The sequence below is a fragment of the Balaenoptera musculus genome, chromosome 12, assembly GCF_009873245.2.
Source record: "Balaenoptera musculus isolate JJ_BM4_2016_0621 chromosome 12, mBalMus1.pri.v3, whole genome shotgun sequence".
NCBI lineage: Eukaryota > Metazoa > Chordata > Mammalia > Artiodactyla > Balaenopteridae > Balaenoptera > Balaenoptera musculus.
This window is the reverse complement of record NC_045796.1, coordinates 14,665,379-14,685,730: the sequence shown is the minus strand read 5'-3', so window position 1 is coordinate 14,685,730 and position 20,352 is coordinate 14,665,379. Positions and strand designations below refer to the sequence as shown.

The window sequence follows — 20,352 nt, the reverse complement described above, 5'->3', positions numbered from 1 at the left end:
TGTTAGTTTCTGGTATACAGCAAAGTTATTCAGTTTTATATATATATATATATATATATATATATATATATATATATTTTATATATATACATACATACACACACACACACATATATATATATATATTCTTTTTCAGGTTCTTTTGCATTATAATTTATCACAAGATATTGAATATAGTTCCCTGTGCTATACAGTAGGATCTTGTTGTTTATCTATTTTATATATAGTAGTGTTTATCTGCTAATCCAAAACTCCTAATTTATCTCACACCGCCCCCCCCCCGTCCTGATCTCTTCATTAACAAGGTCCATGGCTTTCTTCTCTGTCCCCTAATGTTAGCATAAAGCCTGATATATAAGGGGCCCTCAATAAATCTTTTTGAATGAATTAAAGTAGAGCAAGAAAGGAAGACAAAGAAAATCTTATTGTTGGAATACTTTCCTTTGGTTGGTAGGCAGTGTGCTTTGACTTAACAGGTCTGAGTCCTAACTTCCTCATTTGGAAAATAGGGAAAATAATACTAACCTTAAAGGGCAGTTGTAAGAAGTAAATGAATTTATCAAAAGTACCTAGCATATTTTAAGTCACTGTGAAAAAAGATGGCTTATTCCATAAATGGTGTTAAGAAAACTAAGTAGCTGCCTGGAAAAATACGAAGCTGAATCCCTGTCTCACATCTTACACCAAAGTAAATCTCAAACGATGATTGCACAACTCTGTAAATATACTAAAATCCATTGAATTGTACACTTTAAATGAGTGAATGATATGATATGATATTATATCTCAATAAAGTTGTTATAAAAATAAATACCAGAAGATCAAAGATTTAAGTGTAAAAACATGGAACTGTATTAGAAGGAAACATAAGATAGTTTTTAATATGTTATTGGAAGGGAGAATGACCTTTTCAAGCAAGACATACTGTTCTAAAGCCATAAATGAAAGTTTGATAAATTTGGTTATGTGATAATTGAATATTTTGCAGAAGAAAATACTAGAAACAAAATCAAAAGAAAAATATGACAAATAGTGAGAAAATAATTAAAAGCACATAGAACAAAAGGCTAATTACTATAATATATAAAGAGCTCTTAAGAATCAATGTGAAAATGACCAAAAACCCAACAAAAAATATGGGCAAAGTACAAAAGCAGGCAGCTCAGAGGAAGAGCTTATACCAGTATATTCTCCTACCAACAGCCTAATGGTACAAGCTCTTTAGAAGCAATATTTGAACAATTTGTCCAAATTAAAAATACATAAGTCCTCAGATCTAGCAATTCGGCTTCTAGGAATTTATTCTATAGCTATTTATACATGTGTCTAGACATAAACATAAGTATAGTCATTACATGAAATGTTTGTAACAGCACAATACTTGAAATCAACCTAAATGTCAACCAACAAAGAAGTGGTTAGAGAAATAATAGCATTTTGTTTAGTGAAAAACTATGCAGCTCTTAAAAACAGTTGATGAAGGACCCCAAAATATATCAATTAAAAACAAAACAAGGTGCTGGACAATGTGTTTACTGTTCATGTTTTAAATTTTTATATATTGCACAAACATATGTTTGCATAAGCATAAAATATTCTAGCTTCTTTCTATTCCCCCAAACCCATCATGCCCCAAATTCAGCTCATGAATAACAAGATGAATGAATTCCTTTCACATGTATCATCTCTGCATTTAATTTCTGCACCAACCCTATGGAAAAGATACTAATACTTTCTTTTGAAAATATTACATGTTTTGAACCTTTGAGTTTGCTTATTCAATAGTTGCAACTACTAATGCTAAATCCTTGATGCCAAAGCTCTGTTGTACAGGGAAAAAGCCTAAACTTCTTATATAATGATGTAGGACATCCTTCATCAACCGACATTGTCCTTCTTTCCCAGATTACTCTCCTATCTCCTTCTGCTTCTAGCACACTGCTCCAAGTTCTTTCACACTGTTCCTCCTTTCCATGTTTAGGGCCTCTTCCAACGATGCTTTCACACCTCAGCTCAATGAAATCCTATTTACATTTTCTTAAAGTGTCAACTCAAATGCCACCCACTCGGCAAATCTTTACCTGTCATCCTAGGCAACACCAATGGGTCCAGCACAACTACAGCTCATAGTTTTCATAGTTTGTCCTGTATTTCAAAAGCATTTTATATAAGTCTATTAAAACTGATTATATTATTTCAAGGTCATGAGCATATTGAGATTAGAGGCCCTATTTTTATTCTCATTACTACCACAACTTCTAGAATATAGTAGCAGTTTGAAAAATATTTATTAGAAAAATTATTTACCTGAATTCGAATCATTTTTAATTACCCATAGGTTGAAGAACTTCGTATTTAGCGTGACAGATTTTGGGACTGAATAATACATCTCTTCTAAGAATTTGAAATGAAAAAGTTTTATTGATGGAAAATCTTTCTTCATCTTGCCTTCTAGAATTCAAATGAATGTTCATGCTCCATGAAGAGAATGGGCTGTGGTTTTTTGTTACAGATTTGGAGCCAGTAAATTTTTATGAATGTGAACCTTATCATGTCTTCTGGAAGCTTTCCTGTTCTTTAATTCCTTTTTCCTGTGTTTTCATAGGAACCAGGGGAAATGTGTTGAGGGCATGGTGGAGATCTTTGACATGTTGCTGGCTACATCGTCTAGGTTCCGTATGATGAATCTCCAGGGAGAGGAGTTTGTGTGCCTCAAATCCATCATTTTGCTTAATTCTGGTGAGTGAACAACATGGGAAAATTTAATGCTGATTACTGGAAGAAATATTTATTTGTATTTTCAACCAGGTACAAGCTACCTACTACAAAGACATAATCACAAATTGATAGAAACAATTAACACATTTAAAATAAAAAAATAAATAAAATAAAATGCCTATCTTCTTTTTTTTTTTTTTTGAAAGAGGAGTTTTTTGTTTTTTTTGTTTTTTTTTTTTAATTTTATAGCTACTTTATTTATTTATTTATTTATTTATTTTTGGCTGTGTTGGGTCTTCAGTTTGTGCGAGGGCTTTCTCTAGTTGCGGCAAGCGGGGGCCACTCTTCATTGCGGTGCGCGGGCCTCTCACTATCGCGGCCTCTCTTGTTGCGGAGCACGGGCTCCAGACGCGCAGGCTCAGTAATTGTGGCTCACAGGCCCAGTTGCTCCGCGGCATGTGGGATCTTCCCAGACCAGGGCTCGAACCCGTGTCCCCTGCATTAGCAGGCAGATTCTCAACCACTGCGCCACCAGGGAAGCCCCCTATCTTCTTTTTAAATTACTTATGGAGGTGAAACCATGCTGGTCAAAAATGATGAATGAAAAACAAAATTTGAACACTGAATCCAATGGCCTTTCTGTTGAAATACTTTTATCCTCTCACAGATATTGGGGTTGTTTTTATTAAAGTGGTACATGTATGTGGACATAAGTCTGTTGTTAGTTGTATATGTCAGAAAGTAAGTAGAGCGAGTGACCCTGTTAGGATAGTGTGACCAATTCTAAGTTCCAGATCATAAGCAAAGAGGCTTATTTGAGACAGACCATGTTTCTGGTCAAAATTGATTAGCTGAAAAATATAATTGGCTCAGAGATAGAAAAACCTAGTTCTAAAACTGAGGAACGTGGAATTCGGTACATTGGTCCAGCTGAAAGAGTGGTTTTCATTTGATCCATGGTGTCTAATTCAACTGTTCCCTCCTATGTATTCATTTGAGAAAGCTTAGCTGAGAGTGGCATCTGTTTTTTTTTTTTTTTTTTGGTGGTGAGGTTAGCTGTTGCATAATGAGTCACTCCAGGTCACCCAGATGGAAACTGTGACTCAGCCTGAATCAGCACCCTGACTCGTCCCAGACTCCTCGGTAGTTGAGTCTAAGCACTAGATCCCCAGTCTGTACCACCTGAAGCTTAACAATGGGGTGTCACCTGCACTGTAGATGCCCTTAATCTGGACCTTAGTCCCCCAGCCTCAGGCCTACCTCATGCCGGAGACCTCATTCTCACATACAAATCACAACTGTTTGGAAGCCCTGGACCTGATTTTAGATTTAGTTTCCTACATCATTCGATACGGTCTCAAAGTTCCCAATAGCTGAACTACAGTTTGTGTTGATCCCATATGGAAAGAGTCGGCACTCCCTTGTCTTTTGAGATGTTTTGTTTCTTCCTGATGAATGCCAATCCGGATCTTCCCATATCCCCTAACAATTTTCCACTTCTCTTCCCCACCAATGCTAGTAACCTATATTGCTTAATGGTTGTCATAGTAATCATTCTCACTTAACTGATAAATGGAAATCTGTACTATTACACTAGGCAGGGACTGAATTACAGAATGAAGTTGCATGAAAAATAATGTGCTCTCTACTAAGGAAGTGATTACATCTCCATTCAAGTTTCAGGTTCCACTCACGTGCATTGTGCTTTTCATTTGAGTCATTTGTCCTGTATGTTGAAGGGTCCAGATCCCACAATGGCTCTTTATTGGATGAGAGTTCTGGGAGCAGTGCCACTCAGCTGCACAGTGCCAGGTCCTGAACCTGCTCCTTCTTCGATGGAGGGCTGGCACACGCCGACGTCTCTCATGTGGGCAAGCTGTTAATTTCAGAGAAGGCAGGCCTGTCAAGTGCTGGGACTTTTTTCCTACCTTTACCAGGAAATAATACCCCGGACAGGAAGTGAAATTAGCTGGAGTTAGAAAATCAACAAAAGGAGCTGCTCTGATCTTGGTAATCAAAAATATATCTTTCAGATCTGCAGAGTTTTTTCCTGCATTACTGGTCTGTTCCTATGGGAGGGTGTTTCTTTTCATATTATGTAATAAAAAAAGACAGGACTTTTGCCATCAAAATATTGGATTTATAGACCTAAGTTTGTTAAATCCCAGAGGAAAAACTTTAAGCCCTCACAAGAAAGTATTATTAAAGACTGGCACCAGCATCTCCAAAACAGTATTTCCCATCGCAGGATGTGGAACCTCCACCTGCGGCCCCCTGACACCAGTTAACTTTCCTGCTCTATCCTTGTTCTTTTACCTCTTTCTCAGGATCTTCTGTGAGCTCCCTTGCGCCGGAGAGGGTCGGAACACTATTTTGGAAATACAAGGCACTGTTTTACTGACAGAGTTTATAGTTGTCTTTTTCATGAGATACCAGCAGCTCGTCTTTTCTTGTAAGGATGGCACTGCTGGCTCACGAGCTGTAGCAAGACAGAAGCCATCTCTCAACCTGGGAAAAGTGAAATCGCTCTTTCCACTCCAAAAGTGAGCTCTGTTTTGGAAAAGCGGATCTGCCGCCGAGCACAGCTCCTCGTGTCTCATATTGTTCCTGAAAAACAGAATCCAAAAGACCATGACTCCTAAACACAGTGGTGTGGCGCTCAGGGCCTTTTTCAGAGTCAAAAAGTGATCAGTCATATGAGGGTCACCACGACGATCAACAGCTTTTTTCCCACAACTGGAGGTATGGACTTTTCTAAAAACCCCACACCCAATTCATGGCTCTGATTAGGGGCAGCTCTTCACCTGTCATGAGACAAAATACAAAGTGACTCTAATTCCTGGAATCTCTGACAGAAGCCAAGCTAGAATGACTCAGGAAACCTGCACTAGAAGATGCTTTTCTGGTCCCTGGGAAACAAGACCTCAGTGTATGGAGGAACCCTGGGTTTTGGGCTGAGCCCCTGTCAACAAAGTCTGAGAAGGGTGTGTTTACATTGGCCTTGACTTTGGGGCCGAGACACAAGGGGAGTTGAAAGGTTGTTATGAGGACCTGCTAGGAATGTCTTTCTGGAAGCCTTGAGAAGGTCTCCCAATGCCAACATTTCCAGGGGAAGCCCTCTTCACAGCTGTTTGGGAGTGGGAGGTATTCATCATTTCTGAGACAGAATAATTTATTACTTTGTTTGCAAAAGCCTCTAATCATCCACAGGACAAACACTGTTTGTTTTTATACTCCCCATCAAAGGACAGAGGCATTGCTAGTTAATCCAAAGATGCCCTAGCCAAATCAACGCTAGCGTCAAGGCATTCTGAGAACTAGCTGGACAGGGTCCAAGGTAGGGCAAATGCGAACAGAGCAGATGAGCTCAGGGCACAGGGCTGTGAGGCAGCAGCAGTGGGAGAGGAGGATGGAGCTGGAGCTACAGAGGGGGCCCAGGAAGGAGGTTCTGTGCCCATTTACTGTGTTCCTGCTACCCAGTGTGACTTCAGTTCTTCTTTGTAATTCCAATATTTCAAATTCTTCAGGTCCAGTTCAGATCTCACCTCATTCAGGAAATCTTGCTACAACCCAAGTCCATAATGAGATTTTCTTCTCCAGACTATTTTAGTTCTTAGAGCCAGTACCTCACAATCTAGCATTTGGTCAGTTGGTGCACTGATTGCAATAATTGATTCAATAATTTCATTCATTTATTTAATAACTCGTCAGTTATGGAATTCTCACAGTGAAATTTAAGCCAAATATATGAAAATGAATGACATCGTTCTTTGGTTTTGGTTTTTCAGTGTTTTATTTTAGCCTGGATGGGTTCTTTATGTGCGTATGTCCTAATTTCCCTATAAACTATTAATTTTTTAATTCCTCACAGCCTGTGAACTGCCAAAAAGTATTAGACCATTCAGTCATTTAATAGACGCGTATTTGCTGGGCATGACCAAGAAGCACCTAGAAAGTCCCCATTTTTCCCGTGCTGTTCCCACCATGATGGAACATATCATCTTTTTCAGTGTACTATAGATCTAGGTAATGTCAGACTATTAATGGGAAAAAAATAATGCCCATCTCTTTGGGTTATTGTGAGATCAAGGGGAAACTGTGTATAAAGTGTCTAAAGCAGTTCCTGGAACATAGTAGGTCCTCAATCAGTGACAACTGTCATCATCACTCATGAGAATCTCTGGCTTAAACGGAGTCAGTTCATGCCTGTTTTTCAATAAAATTAAGTGCTTTTCGTTTAAAGGCCTCCCTTCCGCTAGGCTTAAAAAAATATGCAAGGACAGGAGGGTAATAATAACAATAGAGATTGTAACTGTTCTCCTGAGGCTTTGTTAATTGTGCTATTTAATTTTATTTAGAGAAATTTTAGAGCAAGATTATCTCATGGATAGTAATTGATTGTTATTTGAACCTTAGTTTTGATGGACCTTAACGAAAACTCTGTGGTGTCCCCATTCACCATCAGTTGACTCTGCCTCTTCTCATCCTCTTTCCCCACCTATGTGATCCTCATAAAGCCTTCAGAATCCACTCCCATTCAGAACACCACCCATTTAGGAAGTGTTTTTCAAGACTCGGAAAAATTCATGAGTCAAAGCTTACTACGTATAAATCTACGGTCTCTAATAAATGTTGGGTTTGGCCTTCAAAATCAATTTAATAATTATTTCTCCCCATTTTCTGAACATCTTTCTGACCACAATTCTTTATATGCCTCAGTAATTCTGAAGAGCCTCACGTACTTCACTCCCAGGTAACTTTATCCAACTGGCTCCCTGGAGAGCCTGTCAGACCCCTGACTGCAGCTCCTCTGCCCTCTGTGTTACAGTGGATCTTCTTTTCTCTCCTGACCCACAAACTAATTCCAATTACTCCAACTCTTTGCCTGCTGGATCCTGGTGTTACCATTGGCAGGCATGTTTGTTACTCCTGGAAAGCCTTCTGCTATAAAAATGTTGTACCCTTGATTACCTGTTCATCCAAAACTGATCTTCAGACAACATTTCTCTTTCAATTGATGGAGTATTAAAGAAGAATAAAGAGCCAAAACCACTGGGGCTAAAAACCCGAGGTGGAAAATTAAAGGAAAGTAAAATGCCAGGAAGGAAGAATTATGACAACATCTCTAAAGTGTGTATCCCGGTGTTCATTTAAAGAAAAAAGGATATGGAATATCCTACAGGTGCATATACATTAAATGTAAACATAAAAATGGTACCAGCTCTTGTCTGTCACCTAGTTCTGCTTTGTTAATAATGGCATATCTTGTCATCTTGATGCCTTGATGAAACATCTGATGCGGAAGCTGGTGACATCCATTTGCTTTGTATATGTTCACCAGAGGCTGCACTCTCGTCAGAGAAGCATTTGTAATCATGATTAATTATAACAGGCTCCCATCACAAAGACTATTTCCTCTCTCGGAGCTGAATTCTTTGCTTTCTCTCTGCTAATTATTAGACAATTATTTACTGCATTGATATTTTTAAGTGTAGAAGTTAGACAATGATTCAGAGTCCCTATATTTAGATGAAAGAACATTTAAAAAACATACTGTAAATATGTTGACTGTAAACATTAAGGATCATTAATTCTTAACAGTTGAAGGTTCCTGATGGGAACAAGCCTTGGAATCTCAGATAGACACATTGTCAGGTATGCCCACTGCTGTCGCAGTGGAGAAGATTTGATTGTATTATCTCTTGAGTTCTTTATAATGCCAACCTTCCTCTCCAGGGAGCCTGCTTATTGTGGTAATTTTGAGATAAATGTCACTTGATAGTTATTAAGTGGTTCGCTGTCTTCTCACTGGCTGATGGATCCTGTAGGCAGTCGACAGCTCTTGGAGTCTTTCCTTGCTCCCACCTAATGGTGTGGCCTTAAGCCTCTTGGCCTCCGTTAATTTCTTGAACACTTGGCACGCCATGGACTTTGTCTTAGAGAGCCCAGGCATTCAGGAGAAGCAACTCTGGCACTTACCTAGGGGGTGATGGATGCCCTTTGATAAGCCACTTCCCTGAGCCTCATGTGTAAAATGGAAATAATGATACCTAACACACAGAATTGTTGTGACTATTGAAACAATAACCACCTAGTGCCTGGCACATAATAGGTGCACATAAATGTCAGCTGTAGACTCTCCAAATACAAAAACCCTGGCACGTTTTTCTTAGCAGATGATACATAACTTCCTGCCTGGAAATTCTGAAGTGGCATTTCACGCCGGTCATTTGGGGTTAAAAAAATTGCATTCTCACGGCAAAGATGCCCTTCTTGTGTGTGGAATAGTTCCAGGCACCAGACGGGGTGGACTGGGTCCTGTGTCTTCTTGCAGAGACTTCTTGGAACTTCTAAGGAACTGGGGGAACCAACCGAGTGCCTGTAACCTGGGGAAGACTCTTTGGACGGGGCAAAGGCAGGAGCCACTGGGAGCCTAGAAATCCTTGCGATGATCCTGACATTAGGAGCAGTTATCCATTCATATTGGAGAACCTCAGAGGGAGGAGAAGCTGCCCATCCTTCTATGCTCCAAGGAGCATGGACAAAGGCGGAAGCCATCTCTTAGGTCCTAGATTCAACCACCATTTTCACCCACATTCTCTAGGGTCCAGAAATTACCTGTCCGTATTCTTAAGTTTGAATAATATACGGGACCATTAAAAAAAAGAAAAATGCCACAGACTACCCCACTGCTGACTTAAAATGCTCTTTGTATGTTGCTTAAATATGAATAATCACATTATGTAAATGAATGAGTGTAAACTCCATGTTCATAGTTCTTATATACACACAAAACCAAAACAAATTCACAAATTAAATACAGACTGAAAGGCAAACTGGTAATAATGTTTTGGCAGAAACCGAGTTGCCTTTTGCAGCCTGCTGAGGCAGATCTCTGTCTGCTAGTCTACCAAGCCTCTTGTGAGGGCCCTGCCCTCCCGCCTTGTCTGTGTCCAAAAGGATGGCAAAGCCTCTGCTTCTGTAGCGCCCTGTTTTGGCAAGAACACATCTTTTATGTATTTTGTTTGCTTCTGCATTTATTTTTCTGAGATACTTAAGACATAACTGTTAGACTTGAGGCCATAATCAGCACGGGTGAAAAATATGTAACTTAGGAAACAGTCAAAGATGATATGGATTATTTAGATGGGTCCATCTCAATACTCCACACGTTTCCATCCTCTGGGGGGGGTCTTTGAAAAAATTCTGTTGCGGGGACCCTTCCCAGAGATTCCGATATCATTAACCATGAATATCGGTATTTGTTTAAAGCTCCCACCAAGACTTCAGTCTCACCAGGACTGAGAACTCTTGATCTAACTGACATAGAACATTCTGAAATTAATGTCTTAATGATATTTTTTAGAATATTGTTAAGATAAAAGCGCACAATTTTAAAAGGCCAAGAGACAGTTTAAGGACCTTTGAGAATCCTCTTTTAATTCTCAGCAGTGTGTGGAAATTAGTTTGAAAACGACTGCTGTAGGTGATGAAATGTCTGCTAAGTTAAACTAGTTCTCTAGTACATTATAAAATGAACCATTCTGCAAACTGTGGGGGAAAACTGCTAGTTCTCAGAAAGAACATTGCCCAGCATGGGGGACAGGAAATGGAGGCCTGTCTTTCACACATTGGCTTGGGCAGGGGACACAGGCAATTAACAGATCATTTCAATGTCATGAGATAAGAGAATGTCACGATGAAGGGAAGCAGAGTGTCCGCAGAGACGGACAGCAGGGTCCTTACCTGAGCACCGATGCTTCAGCTGAGTCATTAGGGTGAGTTGGACTTGGCTGGAGTCAGAAGAAAGGCAAGAGGGAAAGTTCTGGCTCCACCATTAAACTAACAGGGTCTCATCAAGCCACTGGACCTCTCTTCACTGGTCTCCTCAACTATAAAATAGAAATAGTAATTCTAAACAGTCCTGTTAACCCAAAGGTTTGTCACGACATAACAAGATAGCTTAAAAATATGAGCTAATATCATCATTACTATTATAATCTGTTGTTTTTTTAGAGGGAAAATATTATGTGATCTAATATCCTGCAGAGACTTTGCTGTCAAGATCTCCCTGTTCTAATCATAGGACAAGAATTACACTCAGGCCCTATATTTGGAAGGGCCATAGATGCCCTCTCTTTGCCCTCATGCCTGGCACATTGAACTATAAATCTAAATGTGTGTTGACACTTGAACTGAAGAAGACCATGAGAAAACAGCAACAAAATCTCACTAATTTCTTGAGCTCAGAAGTGAAATAAAATATTGTTTTTTTAATGGGGTTTTCCTTTCCTTGCATGATACTCATTGAACAAGTAAAAGCCATATTGGAATATGTATTCTTCCTGAAACATTTAAATGGAAAGTCAGACTGTCAAGTTTTCAGTCTAAACCAAACACCCCTACACTTAGTTGGAAGACCTATTTCTGGGTGTAGCCTTTCATGTGTGTGCCCACGGCTACATCTGACTGCTTCTCTTGGGTTGAAAGAAAGATGGAAAAACAAACTCCCTGCCTCTCCCATGGGGTCCTGGTCCTTGAGCACCACATCAGCCCCAGCCTCCTTCAGCACTTTCCCCCCGGGGATACGGCTACTTTTGTATGTTGAGGTAGCTTGAGGTTGCTTCGGTTCTATTTTCTCTGAGTTTTTACTTTATATCTACTTTTTAGGTTTTGTTTTTCTTCTGGCATATAAGACAGACAGCAATACCCCCACTGAACTGAGTGATATCCATGGATTTATAAGCTACTATATGTTAGCTTAACTACCATTTATTGAGGATTTACTACTTTTCCAGGCATTAAGTGCTGGAAGGGAAAAGTTGCCTCTAGTTGCCTCACCTGTAAAATGGGAGGTAGTAGTAGTTCCTGCATACTAGTTTGCATAAAGTGAGCCATGCGGACGGCTCCCTGGACCCTAGGGATGCTCCATCAAAGTGACCCCATGGTCATACCAGTAGTGATTATAGTAGCAGTGATTAGTAAGGCAGTTTCTACCTCAGGGACCTCACGATCTTAAGATAAAGACAGATATAAAAAGAGAATTGCTCTTTTTTTTTTTTAATAGATCTTTATTGGAGTATAATTGCTTCACAATACTGTGTTAGTTTCTGTTGTACACCAAAGTGAATCAGTCATATGCATACATATGTCCCCATATCCCCTCTCTCTTGAGCCTCCCTCCCACCCTCCCTATCCCACCCCTCTAGGTCATCACAAAGCACCGAGCTGATCTCCCTGTGCTATGCTGCTGCTTCCCACTAGCTATCTGTTTTACATTTGGTAGCGTATATATGTCGATGCTACTCTCACTTCGCCCCAGTTTCCCCCTCCCACCCCGTGTCCTCAAGTCCATTCTCTACGTCTATCTCTTTATTCCTGCCCTGCAACTAGAATCATCAGTACCATATTTTTTTTAGATTCCATATATATTCGTTAGAATACGGTATATGTTTTTCTCTTTCTGACTTCAGAACTGTTCTTTTTAAAAATAAAATTATGATTACAAAAAAATATGTTAAATTTAGATAATTTTAGAATAACAAAATATATTATTAAGGAAATAACCACCTGAGGTTAACCCACCATGTGGACTTTTTGATGGATCTTACTGCAATAGAGTATAAGGGTTAAGAGCAAGGAAGTCTAGTTCCAAGTTCAAATCCCCTTTCTGCTACTTAGTAGTATGACTTTGGACAAGTTACTTAAACGCTTTGGGCTCCTGTTTCATGGTCCATGAAATGGCGAGCATAATAGTGCCTACCTGTTAATACAGGTTAGCTTTTACAATACAGTGCCTACTTTAGACTAACACTTAATTTGTGCTCAAAACTATTTTCTTTTCTTTTCGTACTGCGTGTATATATATTCATCTTTATATTTACCCATGTTAATTAGGATCATACACATGTACTCTCTTTAAAAATAAGATTTTAGGGAACTCCCTGGCTGTCCGGTGGTTAGGACTCTGAGCTTTCGCTGCCAAGGGTGCAGGTTCAATCCCTGGTCGGGGAGCTAGGATCCCGCCAGCCGCACAGCCAAAAATAAAAAATAAAAATAAATAAATAAAAATAAGACTTTAAATGGCTGGCATAATCATTCATGAAGATATAAGATCATTTATTTAACAAATCTGATATTGTTAAACACAAGTGACTTCTCTCTTTTGTTATTATAAACAACGCTTGTTTTGCATTCTTATAATTGCCTTTTGCCTGCTTGTGATTATTACTTTGGATAATGTTTCTCAAAGTGGAATTGCTGAGTGAAAGAGTATAAATGTCATTGTCTCTTGATACATATTGCCTACTGCCCCAGAAAACTTGATCAAATTGCACTTTTACATAAATGTAACCTTTTCATGCATGTGGAAGACAGAGGTGGGTGCGTCCGCCTCAGAGGTAGGATGCAGACAGCTTCCTCCAGCCCAGCTACTGCGCTCAGCTGGGAAATTCCCAGGCAGGAATTTCTACGCAGGACATGTTATAAACATCATATTACAAGCATCCCAAGCTCACTCCTCTGGAAGCAAATTATCGCTTCAGAGAATGTTGTTGTATTTTATTATCTATTATCTATATAGGCGCTTGTTATGTCATTTTTAAATTTTATGACTCGCACAGACACTGTGCTGGTGAACTGCTCTTATTCTAAGCAGTCAGGATGCACAGAGGGTTGGCATTTAGTATCTTACCCTCTGCCTTTGGTCCCCTTGCCACTGTTTTTACCGAGGGATATTTATAAAAAGAAAGACAAGAGGTTGAATGGCCGTAAGTGAACCTCCCTTTAAAAACTCATCTCGGGAAGGACAACCTGCCTCCTCCAACGATTTCATTTGCTCTGGGTTCTGGGGCGTTGTGTGATTGACACGACCTTTCCTAGTCAATAATGAGCTTGGAGGAACAGCTTACCATGCGACCCCACTACCGCTCTAGCCTTGCCCTTCTCTGGTGATCAAGAAGCTGCTGGTTCAAAGAGTGCCCTGTCTGATCTCATGGATCCCAGGGATCAAGAGCAATCGAGTCTCCAGATTCTTGCAGCTGGAAGCAGTCAGACACTGGGGTCCCTGGTCCAGCTCCGAGGATGGCTAAGCATGACTGCCAGGAGGGGGCGTCGGCAGGAGCAGTTTGTTTGTTCTTTAAAATTGGCAGCAGCAATACTGGTGAATTAAACCCAGAATGTAAAATGCATTTTCATCTTGACGGTGAAGCCCTTACTTTTGGTAGAGCGGATGTTACTCTGAGTGAGATACTATAAACTTCGTGTTCAGTTAAAGCCAAGGACTCAGCACCTTCTAGTAAGACCTTAATGCTCTGCTTCCTTTGCGTTCCAACTTGCCAGTCCTCGTGGGACAAAGCTGATCTTTTCTGTACTTAGATAAGTAGCTCAGGTTACCGATGACATGTCGGAGGTATTTCCAACCAAGAAAATTTTTCTCCGAAGCTTTAGTAACAAATTTGTTAGTTCCCTTTTCTGCCGAAATGGCAAACCTTGAAGAGTTTCAGAAATGCGAACAGCCTTAGGGATGATAGCAGTATTATGAAAATAGTAATAAGTAATATCCCTACAGCAAGCTCCTTAGTCCTTGGAATATCCATCACCAGCTCTGTTTCCCTCTCGTCAGTCCAGGCATTGACAAAGCTTGTGAAATAATAGAAATGAAAGGCACTTTGACTTTGTATTTTCAATAGCATTTTCTTCTACCAGATTACGAAAGGCATACATGCCTGAGGCAGAGAACTTGGAAAATACAGAAAAGTCACCAAGAAAAATAATCTCCCAAGTAATCATAATTTCACTGCACAAAAGTAATCATTGTTAACGTTTTGGTAAATGTTCTTAATTAAAGAGACTCTTAGAAGATGCCTGGGTCCACCAGCACCTCTTCTCCACACCATCTTGCACCTTGTTTGGAAAATCTGGAGTGCTCCTAAATCATTCCAGGAAAATTATTAGTTTTCTCAAATATCTCTGGAGGCGAGGCTATTGGCAGTCATTTCTAGTTTCTCACAAACCTTGAAGTTAGGAAATTCTTTGTGTAGCCTTTCAGTACTGGCCGGGGGTGAGGGGTATTTGGGTGCTTGTTCCAACTCTGCCCTTTATTTACCCACAGGGTGACCTCAGGCAAGTCCAGCCTTGCTGTTCTGTCTGAAAACCCTCCCAGCAGTAGCATCCACTAGCCCCAGCTCCTTAACCTCTCTGGGCCTCTGTTTCCCAACAAGTAAATTAATGAGTGAATCAGTAGTGGGCCTTTTTACATTAAAAATTATTTATTTAAAGAATGTCTATATGTATAACTGAGTCACTTTGCTGTACCGCAGAGATCGGCACAACATTGTAAATCAACTATCCTTCAATTTTAAAAATTAATAAAATTATTTATTTATTTGTAGAATTTATTTTTTACAGCAGTTTTAGGTTCATAGCAAAGCTGAGGGAGAGGTACAGAGATTTGCCATGTAACCTGCCCCCCTCCACCCCACCCCCAGTCTCCCTCATTATCAAAATCCCACACCAGAGAGGTATATTTGTTAGAACCAATGAACTTAACGTTTACATACCTTTATCACCTAAAGTTTATAGTTTACATTAAGGGTCACTCTTGGTGTTGTACATTCTATGGGTTTTAAAAAATGTAAAATGACATGTATCCATCAGTATAGTATTGTACAGAGTAGTTTCCACTCTGTATGTTATTTAGGACATTTAGGACATTCTGCCCTAAAAATCCTTTGTGCTCTGACTATTCAACCCACCCATTTCCCTAACCCCTGAAAACCACTGATATATTTTTTACTGTCTTCTTAGTTTTGTCTTTTCTAGAATGTCATGTAGTTGGAAACATATATTATGTAGTCTTTTCAGATTGGCTTCTTTCAGTCAGTAATATGAATTTAAGATTTTTCCATGTCTTTTGACGGCTTGACAGCTCGTCTCTTTTTTTTTTTTTTTTTTTGGCTGCATTGGGTCTTCGTTGCTGCGTGCGGGCTTTCTCTAGCTGTGGTGAGCGGGGTCTACCCTTCGTTGCGGTGCGCGGGCTTCTCACTGCAGTGGCTTCTCTTGTTGTGGAGCACAGGCTCTCGGAGCACTGGCTTCAGTAGTTGCAGCACGTGGGCTTCAGTAGTTGTCGCATCATTTCTTTTTAGCGCTGACTAATATTCCATTGTCTGGAGGTACCACAGTTTATCCATTCACCTACTATAGGACATCTTGCCTCCAAGCTTTGGCAATTATGATTAATGGTGCTATAAATATCCATGTGCAGGTTTTTGTGTGGACATGAATGTTCAACTCATTTGGGTAAATACCAAGGAGCATGATTGCTGGCTTATATAGAAAGGGTATGTTTAGTTTTGTAAAAGTCTGCTGAACTGTCTTCCAAAGTGGCTACACCATTTTTCATTTCTACCGGTAATGAGTGAGGGTTCCTGTTGCCCCACATCCTCGCCAGCATTTGCTGTTGTCAGTGTTTTAGACTTCGGTCATTTTAATAGACCTGTAGCAGTATCTCATTGTTGTTCCAATTTTCAGTTCTCTACTGGCATATGATGTGAAGCATCTTTTCATATACTTATTTTCCATTTCTATATCTTCTTCGGTGAAGTATCAGGTCTTTTGCCCATTTTTTAATTGGGTTGTTGGTTTTCTTTTTGTTGAGTTTCAAGTTCTTTGAGTATTTTGCTAAGAGTCCTTTAGCAAAGGTGTCTTTTGCAAATATTTTCTCCCAGTCTGTGGCTTGACTTGGCATCGTCCTGAGATCAGTGCTTTGTAAACCTTCTGCTAGAGCCTCATGTTTCAGAAGGAGCCTCTGGTCACCAGAGGATGGGGACGTGAGGCTGAGGAGGAGGGGCTGAGGGAGCAGGCTCCAGTCTCCCCCGCTCCCTTTCTCCTGCTTTAATCAGAGAAGTTTGACTTCATTCAGTTTATAAACTATGTGACTGTTTCATGTGAAGTTCACTCTTTTAAAAGGATTTTGATTCTCAAAATGGTTTGAAAAACACTGAACTTAAATCCATAATTCTGGAATTCTGTGTCTCCTTTTTGCAAGGTAATATGTCCTTTCACAAGGCTCTATTAAGGAGAAATGAGATAAGCCTGTCACAGTCATGTGATACTTTTTCAACACAATTTTCATCTACTGTAGAGCTCACTTAAAATGATGGAACTGATACATCTGAAGAATAGGTATCATCTACATGTCCACTTATCTTTCTGAAATAGTAATTTTGGACACTAATTATCTTTTTCAAAATAATCAGCAAGAACTATCAGCCATTTCGCCATTTTGATTCTCTATCTAGGAAAAAAGGGGAAAAAAATATATCTGAATCTTTGTGGTTCTGGAGATAAATATGCAAACCAGCACCAAGAAGAGGTGGACTTTAGAGTCACACAAGAAGGTGTCACTTCACAGTGATCAGCGTTGCTCATCACAGGGTTTTTAAATAGTGCTGTTCAACTCAGGATGATGTGAACATGTGCATTCAACCAACTATATATTCTTAGGTCATATGTCATTTTTTATGGCTTTGCAGTTAAGTCAGATGAACGTTTAATGATGTTTTATAAACATCTGTATTCACACTAACCCAGTTTATTAACTTGGCAGAGGAGGGAGGGGTGTCCGGTTCATTATTTTGTTTATACATTGCCTATTCCACAGAGGATTAGAACTGGCTTACTAAATTTCATGTGATGCAGAGGGAGTAAGGCAGTAATTAACACAATCTGAAAAAAAGGAAAATAATGTGAAGAAAATAATAAATTCAGGAGTCAGATTAGCACACAGTGGTCCATCTGTACAGTTGCTAGGAGTGGGCCACAAATTTGGCTCTCAGTTTCCTTTGCTGGGCCAAAGCAAAGGGAACACATTCTATTATAAGCTCCACTGGCTTTTAATAAAAATAAAATAAAATAGACTAGTTGTTCCACATAAAAACTCTCCTTTAGGCACATCTTGACAAGGTCTATTTCTCACAACCAGCACTCGATCAAGATTATGCAACTGAGAATTTGAGTGTTTTATTCTCTGATAAGAAAGTAGGGTGCAGATATTTGAGGTTGCCAGTTAAGGGAAGATCCATATATTTTGATAATCAGCTGGGCAGTTGTTAGGGATAAAGGCCTCCTATGAAAATTGTTAACTGTGTACAGGGTCTGATAGGATGGGCTCAAGCCCTGACCATTATACTAACAAGAGTGAAGGTCAGGACTGGGCCAAGGCATTGAGACGCTGTAGGATTCATAATGTGGAGCAGGAAGTATTCAAATGCTGTTTCATCTCATGATGTTCCAGATCAGGAGTCTAGTCTCCAATTTGCTGGTTCTGGGTCATTTTCCTCCCTGAATGTCTGGTGCAGATATCCAGGTGTGCTCTGTTTACTGCTGCTGTATAATAAATTACCCCAAAACTTAATGGCTAAAAAAAGAAAAAAAAGGTTTGGATACTATTAGTCATGGATTTGGATAGAGCACAGAGGGCATGGACTGTTTCTTCTCCACCATGTCTGGGGCTGCAGGTGAGGGTCATCCACTGGGAGTAATTTGATAGTCGTGGGCCAGAGACATCTTAAAGGACTTTATTCACACGCCAGCGATTGATGCTGGCTGTTGGCTGGGACATCAGCTGGAGCTGTCCACTGGGATGCTTATCTGTGGCCTTGGCTTCTTCACTACCTGTTGCACTGTACCCCTTACAAGACGGTGAGGCCTCCAGAAGCAAGTGTCCCAGATGACAGGCAGAAGCTGTATGCCTTGTATGACAGGCATGTCATACCTTAGAAGCCAGGTGGCGTCACCTCTATTCCATTCTATTGATTGCAAGCAAGTCATGGGTCCACCCAGACTCAAGGGAGGGCCATAACCCGCCCATCTCCATGACAGGAGTGCCAAGATCACGTTGTAGAGATGCACGTCGGATGGGAGATATTGTTGTGGTCATTTTTGGAAAATAAATCTACCCCAACGTGTGTAAAGAGCCACTCCCTGCTCTGCGTTGTTGCTCCATTGTCTTTGAAATGCCAGGTGAGAAAAGGTGAGATGCAGGGAAACAAATTCAGCCAGAATGTTTTAACCTGCCTTTTCTGGGAAAAAAGTGAAACCCTCAAGGCCTCCTGAGACCAGGCTAGCTCACCTGAACTAGGCGTTCCCCATGGAACCTTGTGAACAAACCCCTTTGTATTAGATGGGCTGCACAGTTTCCATCAAGTGTCTCTTCAGACTGTCTTCTTCTTGACCTCAGAAAGGTAGTAATTGACTGGAGAATAGGAAAATCAGAACCCTGGCTGTTTCTTAATATATTACAGACATAATTAACAAAAAGAAGGCTCCTAAGCAATATAGATTCATAATGGCTTCATCCTAAAAGGTATAAGGCTAGTAAACTATTTATTACAAAAAGTAAAGAGTTTCATATATAAAACTGAGACACATGGCTGCCACTAAAATTGTTTTTTTTTTTTTCAAGTGCACATTTGAGATTTCTTTTCAGGCCAATTAAATCAGTTCATCAGTTTCACCATCTGAAATCATTCAAATCATTAAGAGATTTGTCTTTTGAGTCTGCTTGAATGCATTGATATACCAAGTATTCACCTTCAAGAAAATCTATTAGATTTCATTAAAAATTACATTAAATTGATGAATGTCACTGAATCATTCATAGATGAGTTCATAGTCATCTGTGCCAAAAGGGCAGTCACGGGTATATAGTGATGCCAAAATAAAAAGACCGCCATGGTCCCTGTTGTGTTGTGACCTTCGCTGTGATCCCTCTCACTGAGACCACTTAGAAGACAACCTGGAGGAGTGTAAGATCTTACAAAGTCTAGAGTAACAGTAAACGTTTGCTCGAGGATTGGGCTATGAACAACTTCTTCACCTTTCAGTAAATAATCACACATTGGTAGAAGGATGGAAGTTTCCTACATATGGACAAATATTGCTCATCGCAATACTCTTTTTGTACAATTCATAAAATGAGAAGTCAGTTCCTGCATGGTATAGAGCAATCTCTGAAATCTTAGTAATGTTGGGAGCTGCATCTTTGAATGATAACTAACTAAACATTCTGGCATCCTGGGCTTACCTCTTGATTCTTTGAACTTATTGGTTGCTATGAATTATGTTAGTATTCAGAATGAATGGTTAGTATGACAGGGGATGATGAGGCGGTTCTAGAATCTAGATCATGCTTTCTATAACAAAATGTGGCAATATTGGCATTTGGGAAGAGAAATAATTTCTGACTATGCAATTGAAGCCCTTAGAAATGTGGAAAATGGCAACAAAAGGAGGTATACAAAGCGTCCCTCTGACTTCATCTGTCTTTATACAAATGTATTCATTTATACAGTCAGTAAGTCATAAAACACTTCTCATATTGCATTAGAGTAGGACAACTATAACAAATAGGCCCCAAAATGTATAACGGCCCAAACAAATGGAGGTTTGTTTCTTCTTTACTTACCAGTGCTGGGTGCTTGAATAGGTTAGTGTCAGAGCCTTCTTCCACGTGGTCGTGCAGGGACTCTGCAGTATTAATTGGGTGACTTCCATGGTCATCCTAAGAGTTATCTCTATTCTAACCAGCCCAGCCAGAAAGGGGAAAGAAGCATGGAGGACCACAATGTGGCA

The 20,352-nt window shown here is 39.9% G+C and overlaps 1 protein-coding gene across 2 annotated transcripts in view; it reads left to right on the top strand.

The window, feature by feature from the left end:
• The window catches only part of ESR1 (estrogen receptor 1), a 259,834-nt gene that overhangs the window by 224,665 nt on the left and 14,817 nt on the right, over positions 1-20,352 (top strand). For both annotated transcript variants that reach the window (XM_036872012.1, XM_036872013.1), the window contains exon 7: positions 2,606-2,739. In XM_036872012.1, the coding sequence (XP_036727907.1) occupies positions 2,606-2,739 (134 nt within the window). The remainder of the gene's footprint in view (positions 1-2,605; positions 2,740-20,352) is intronic.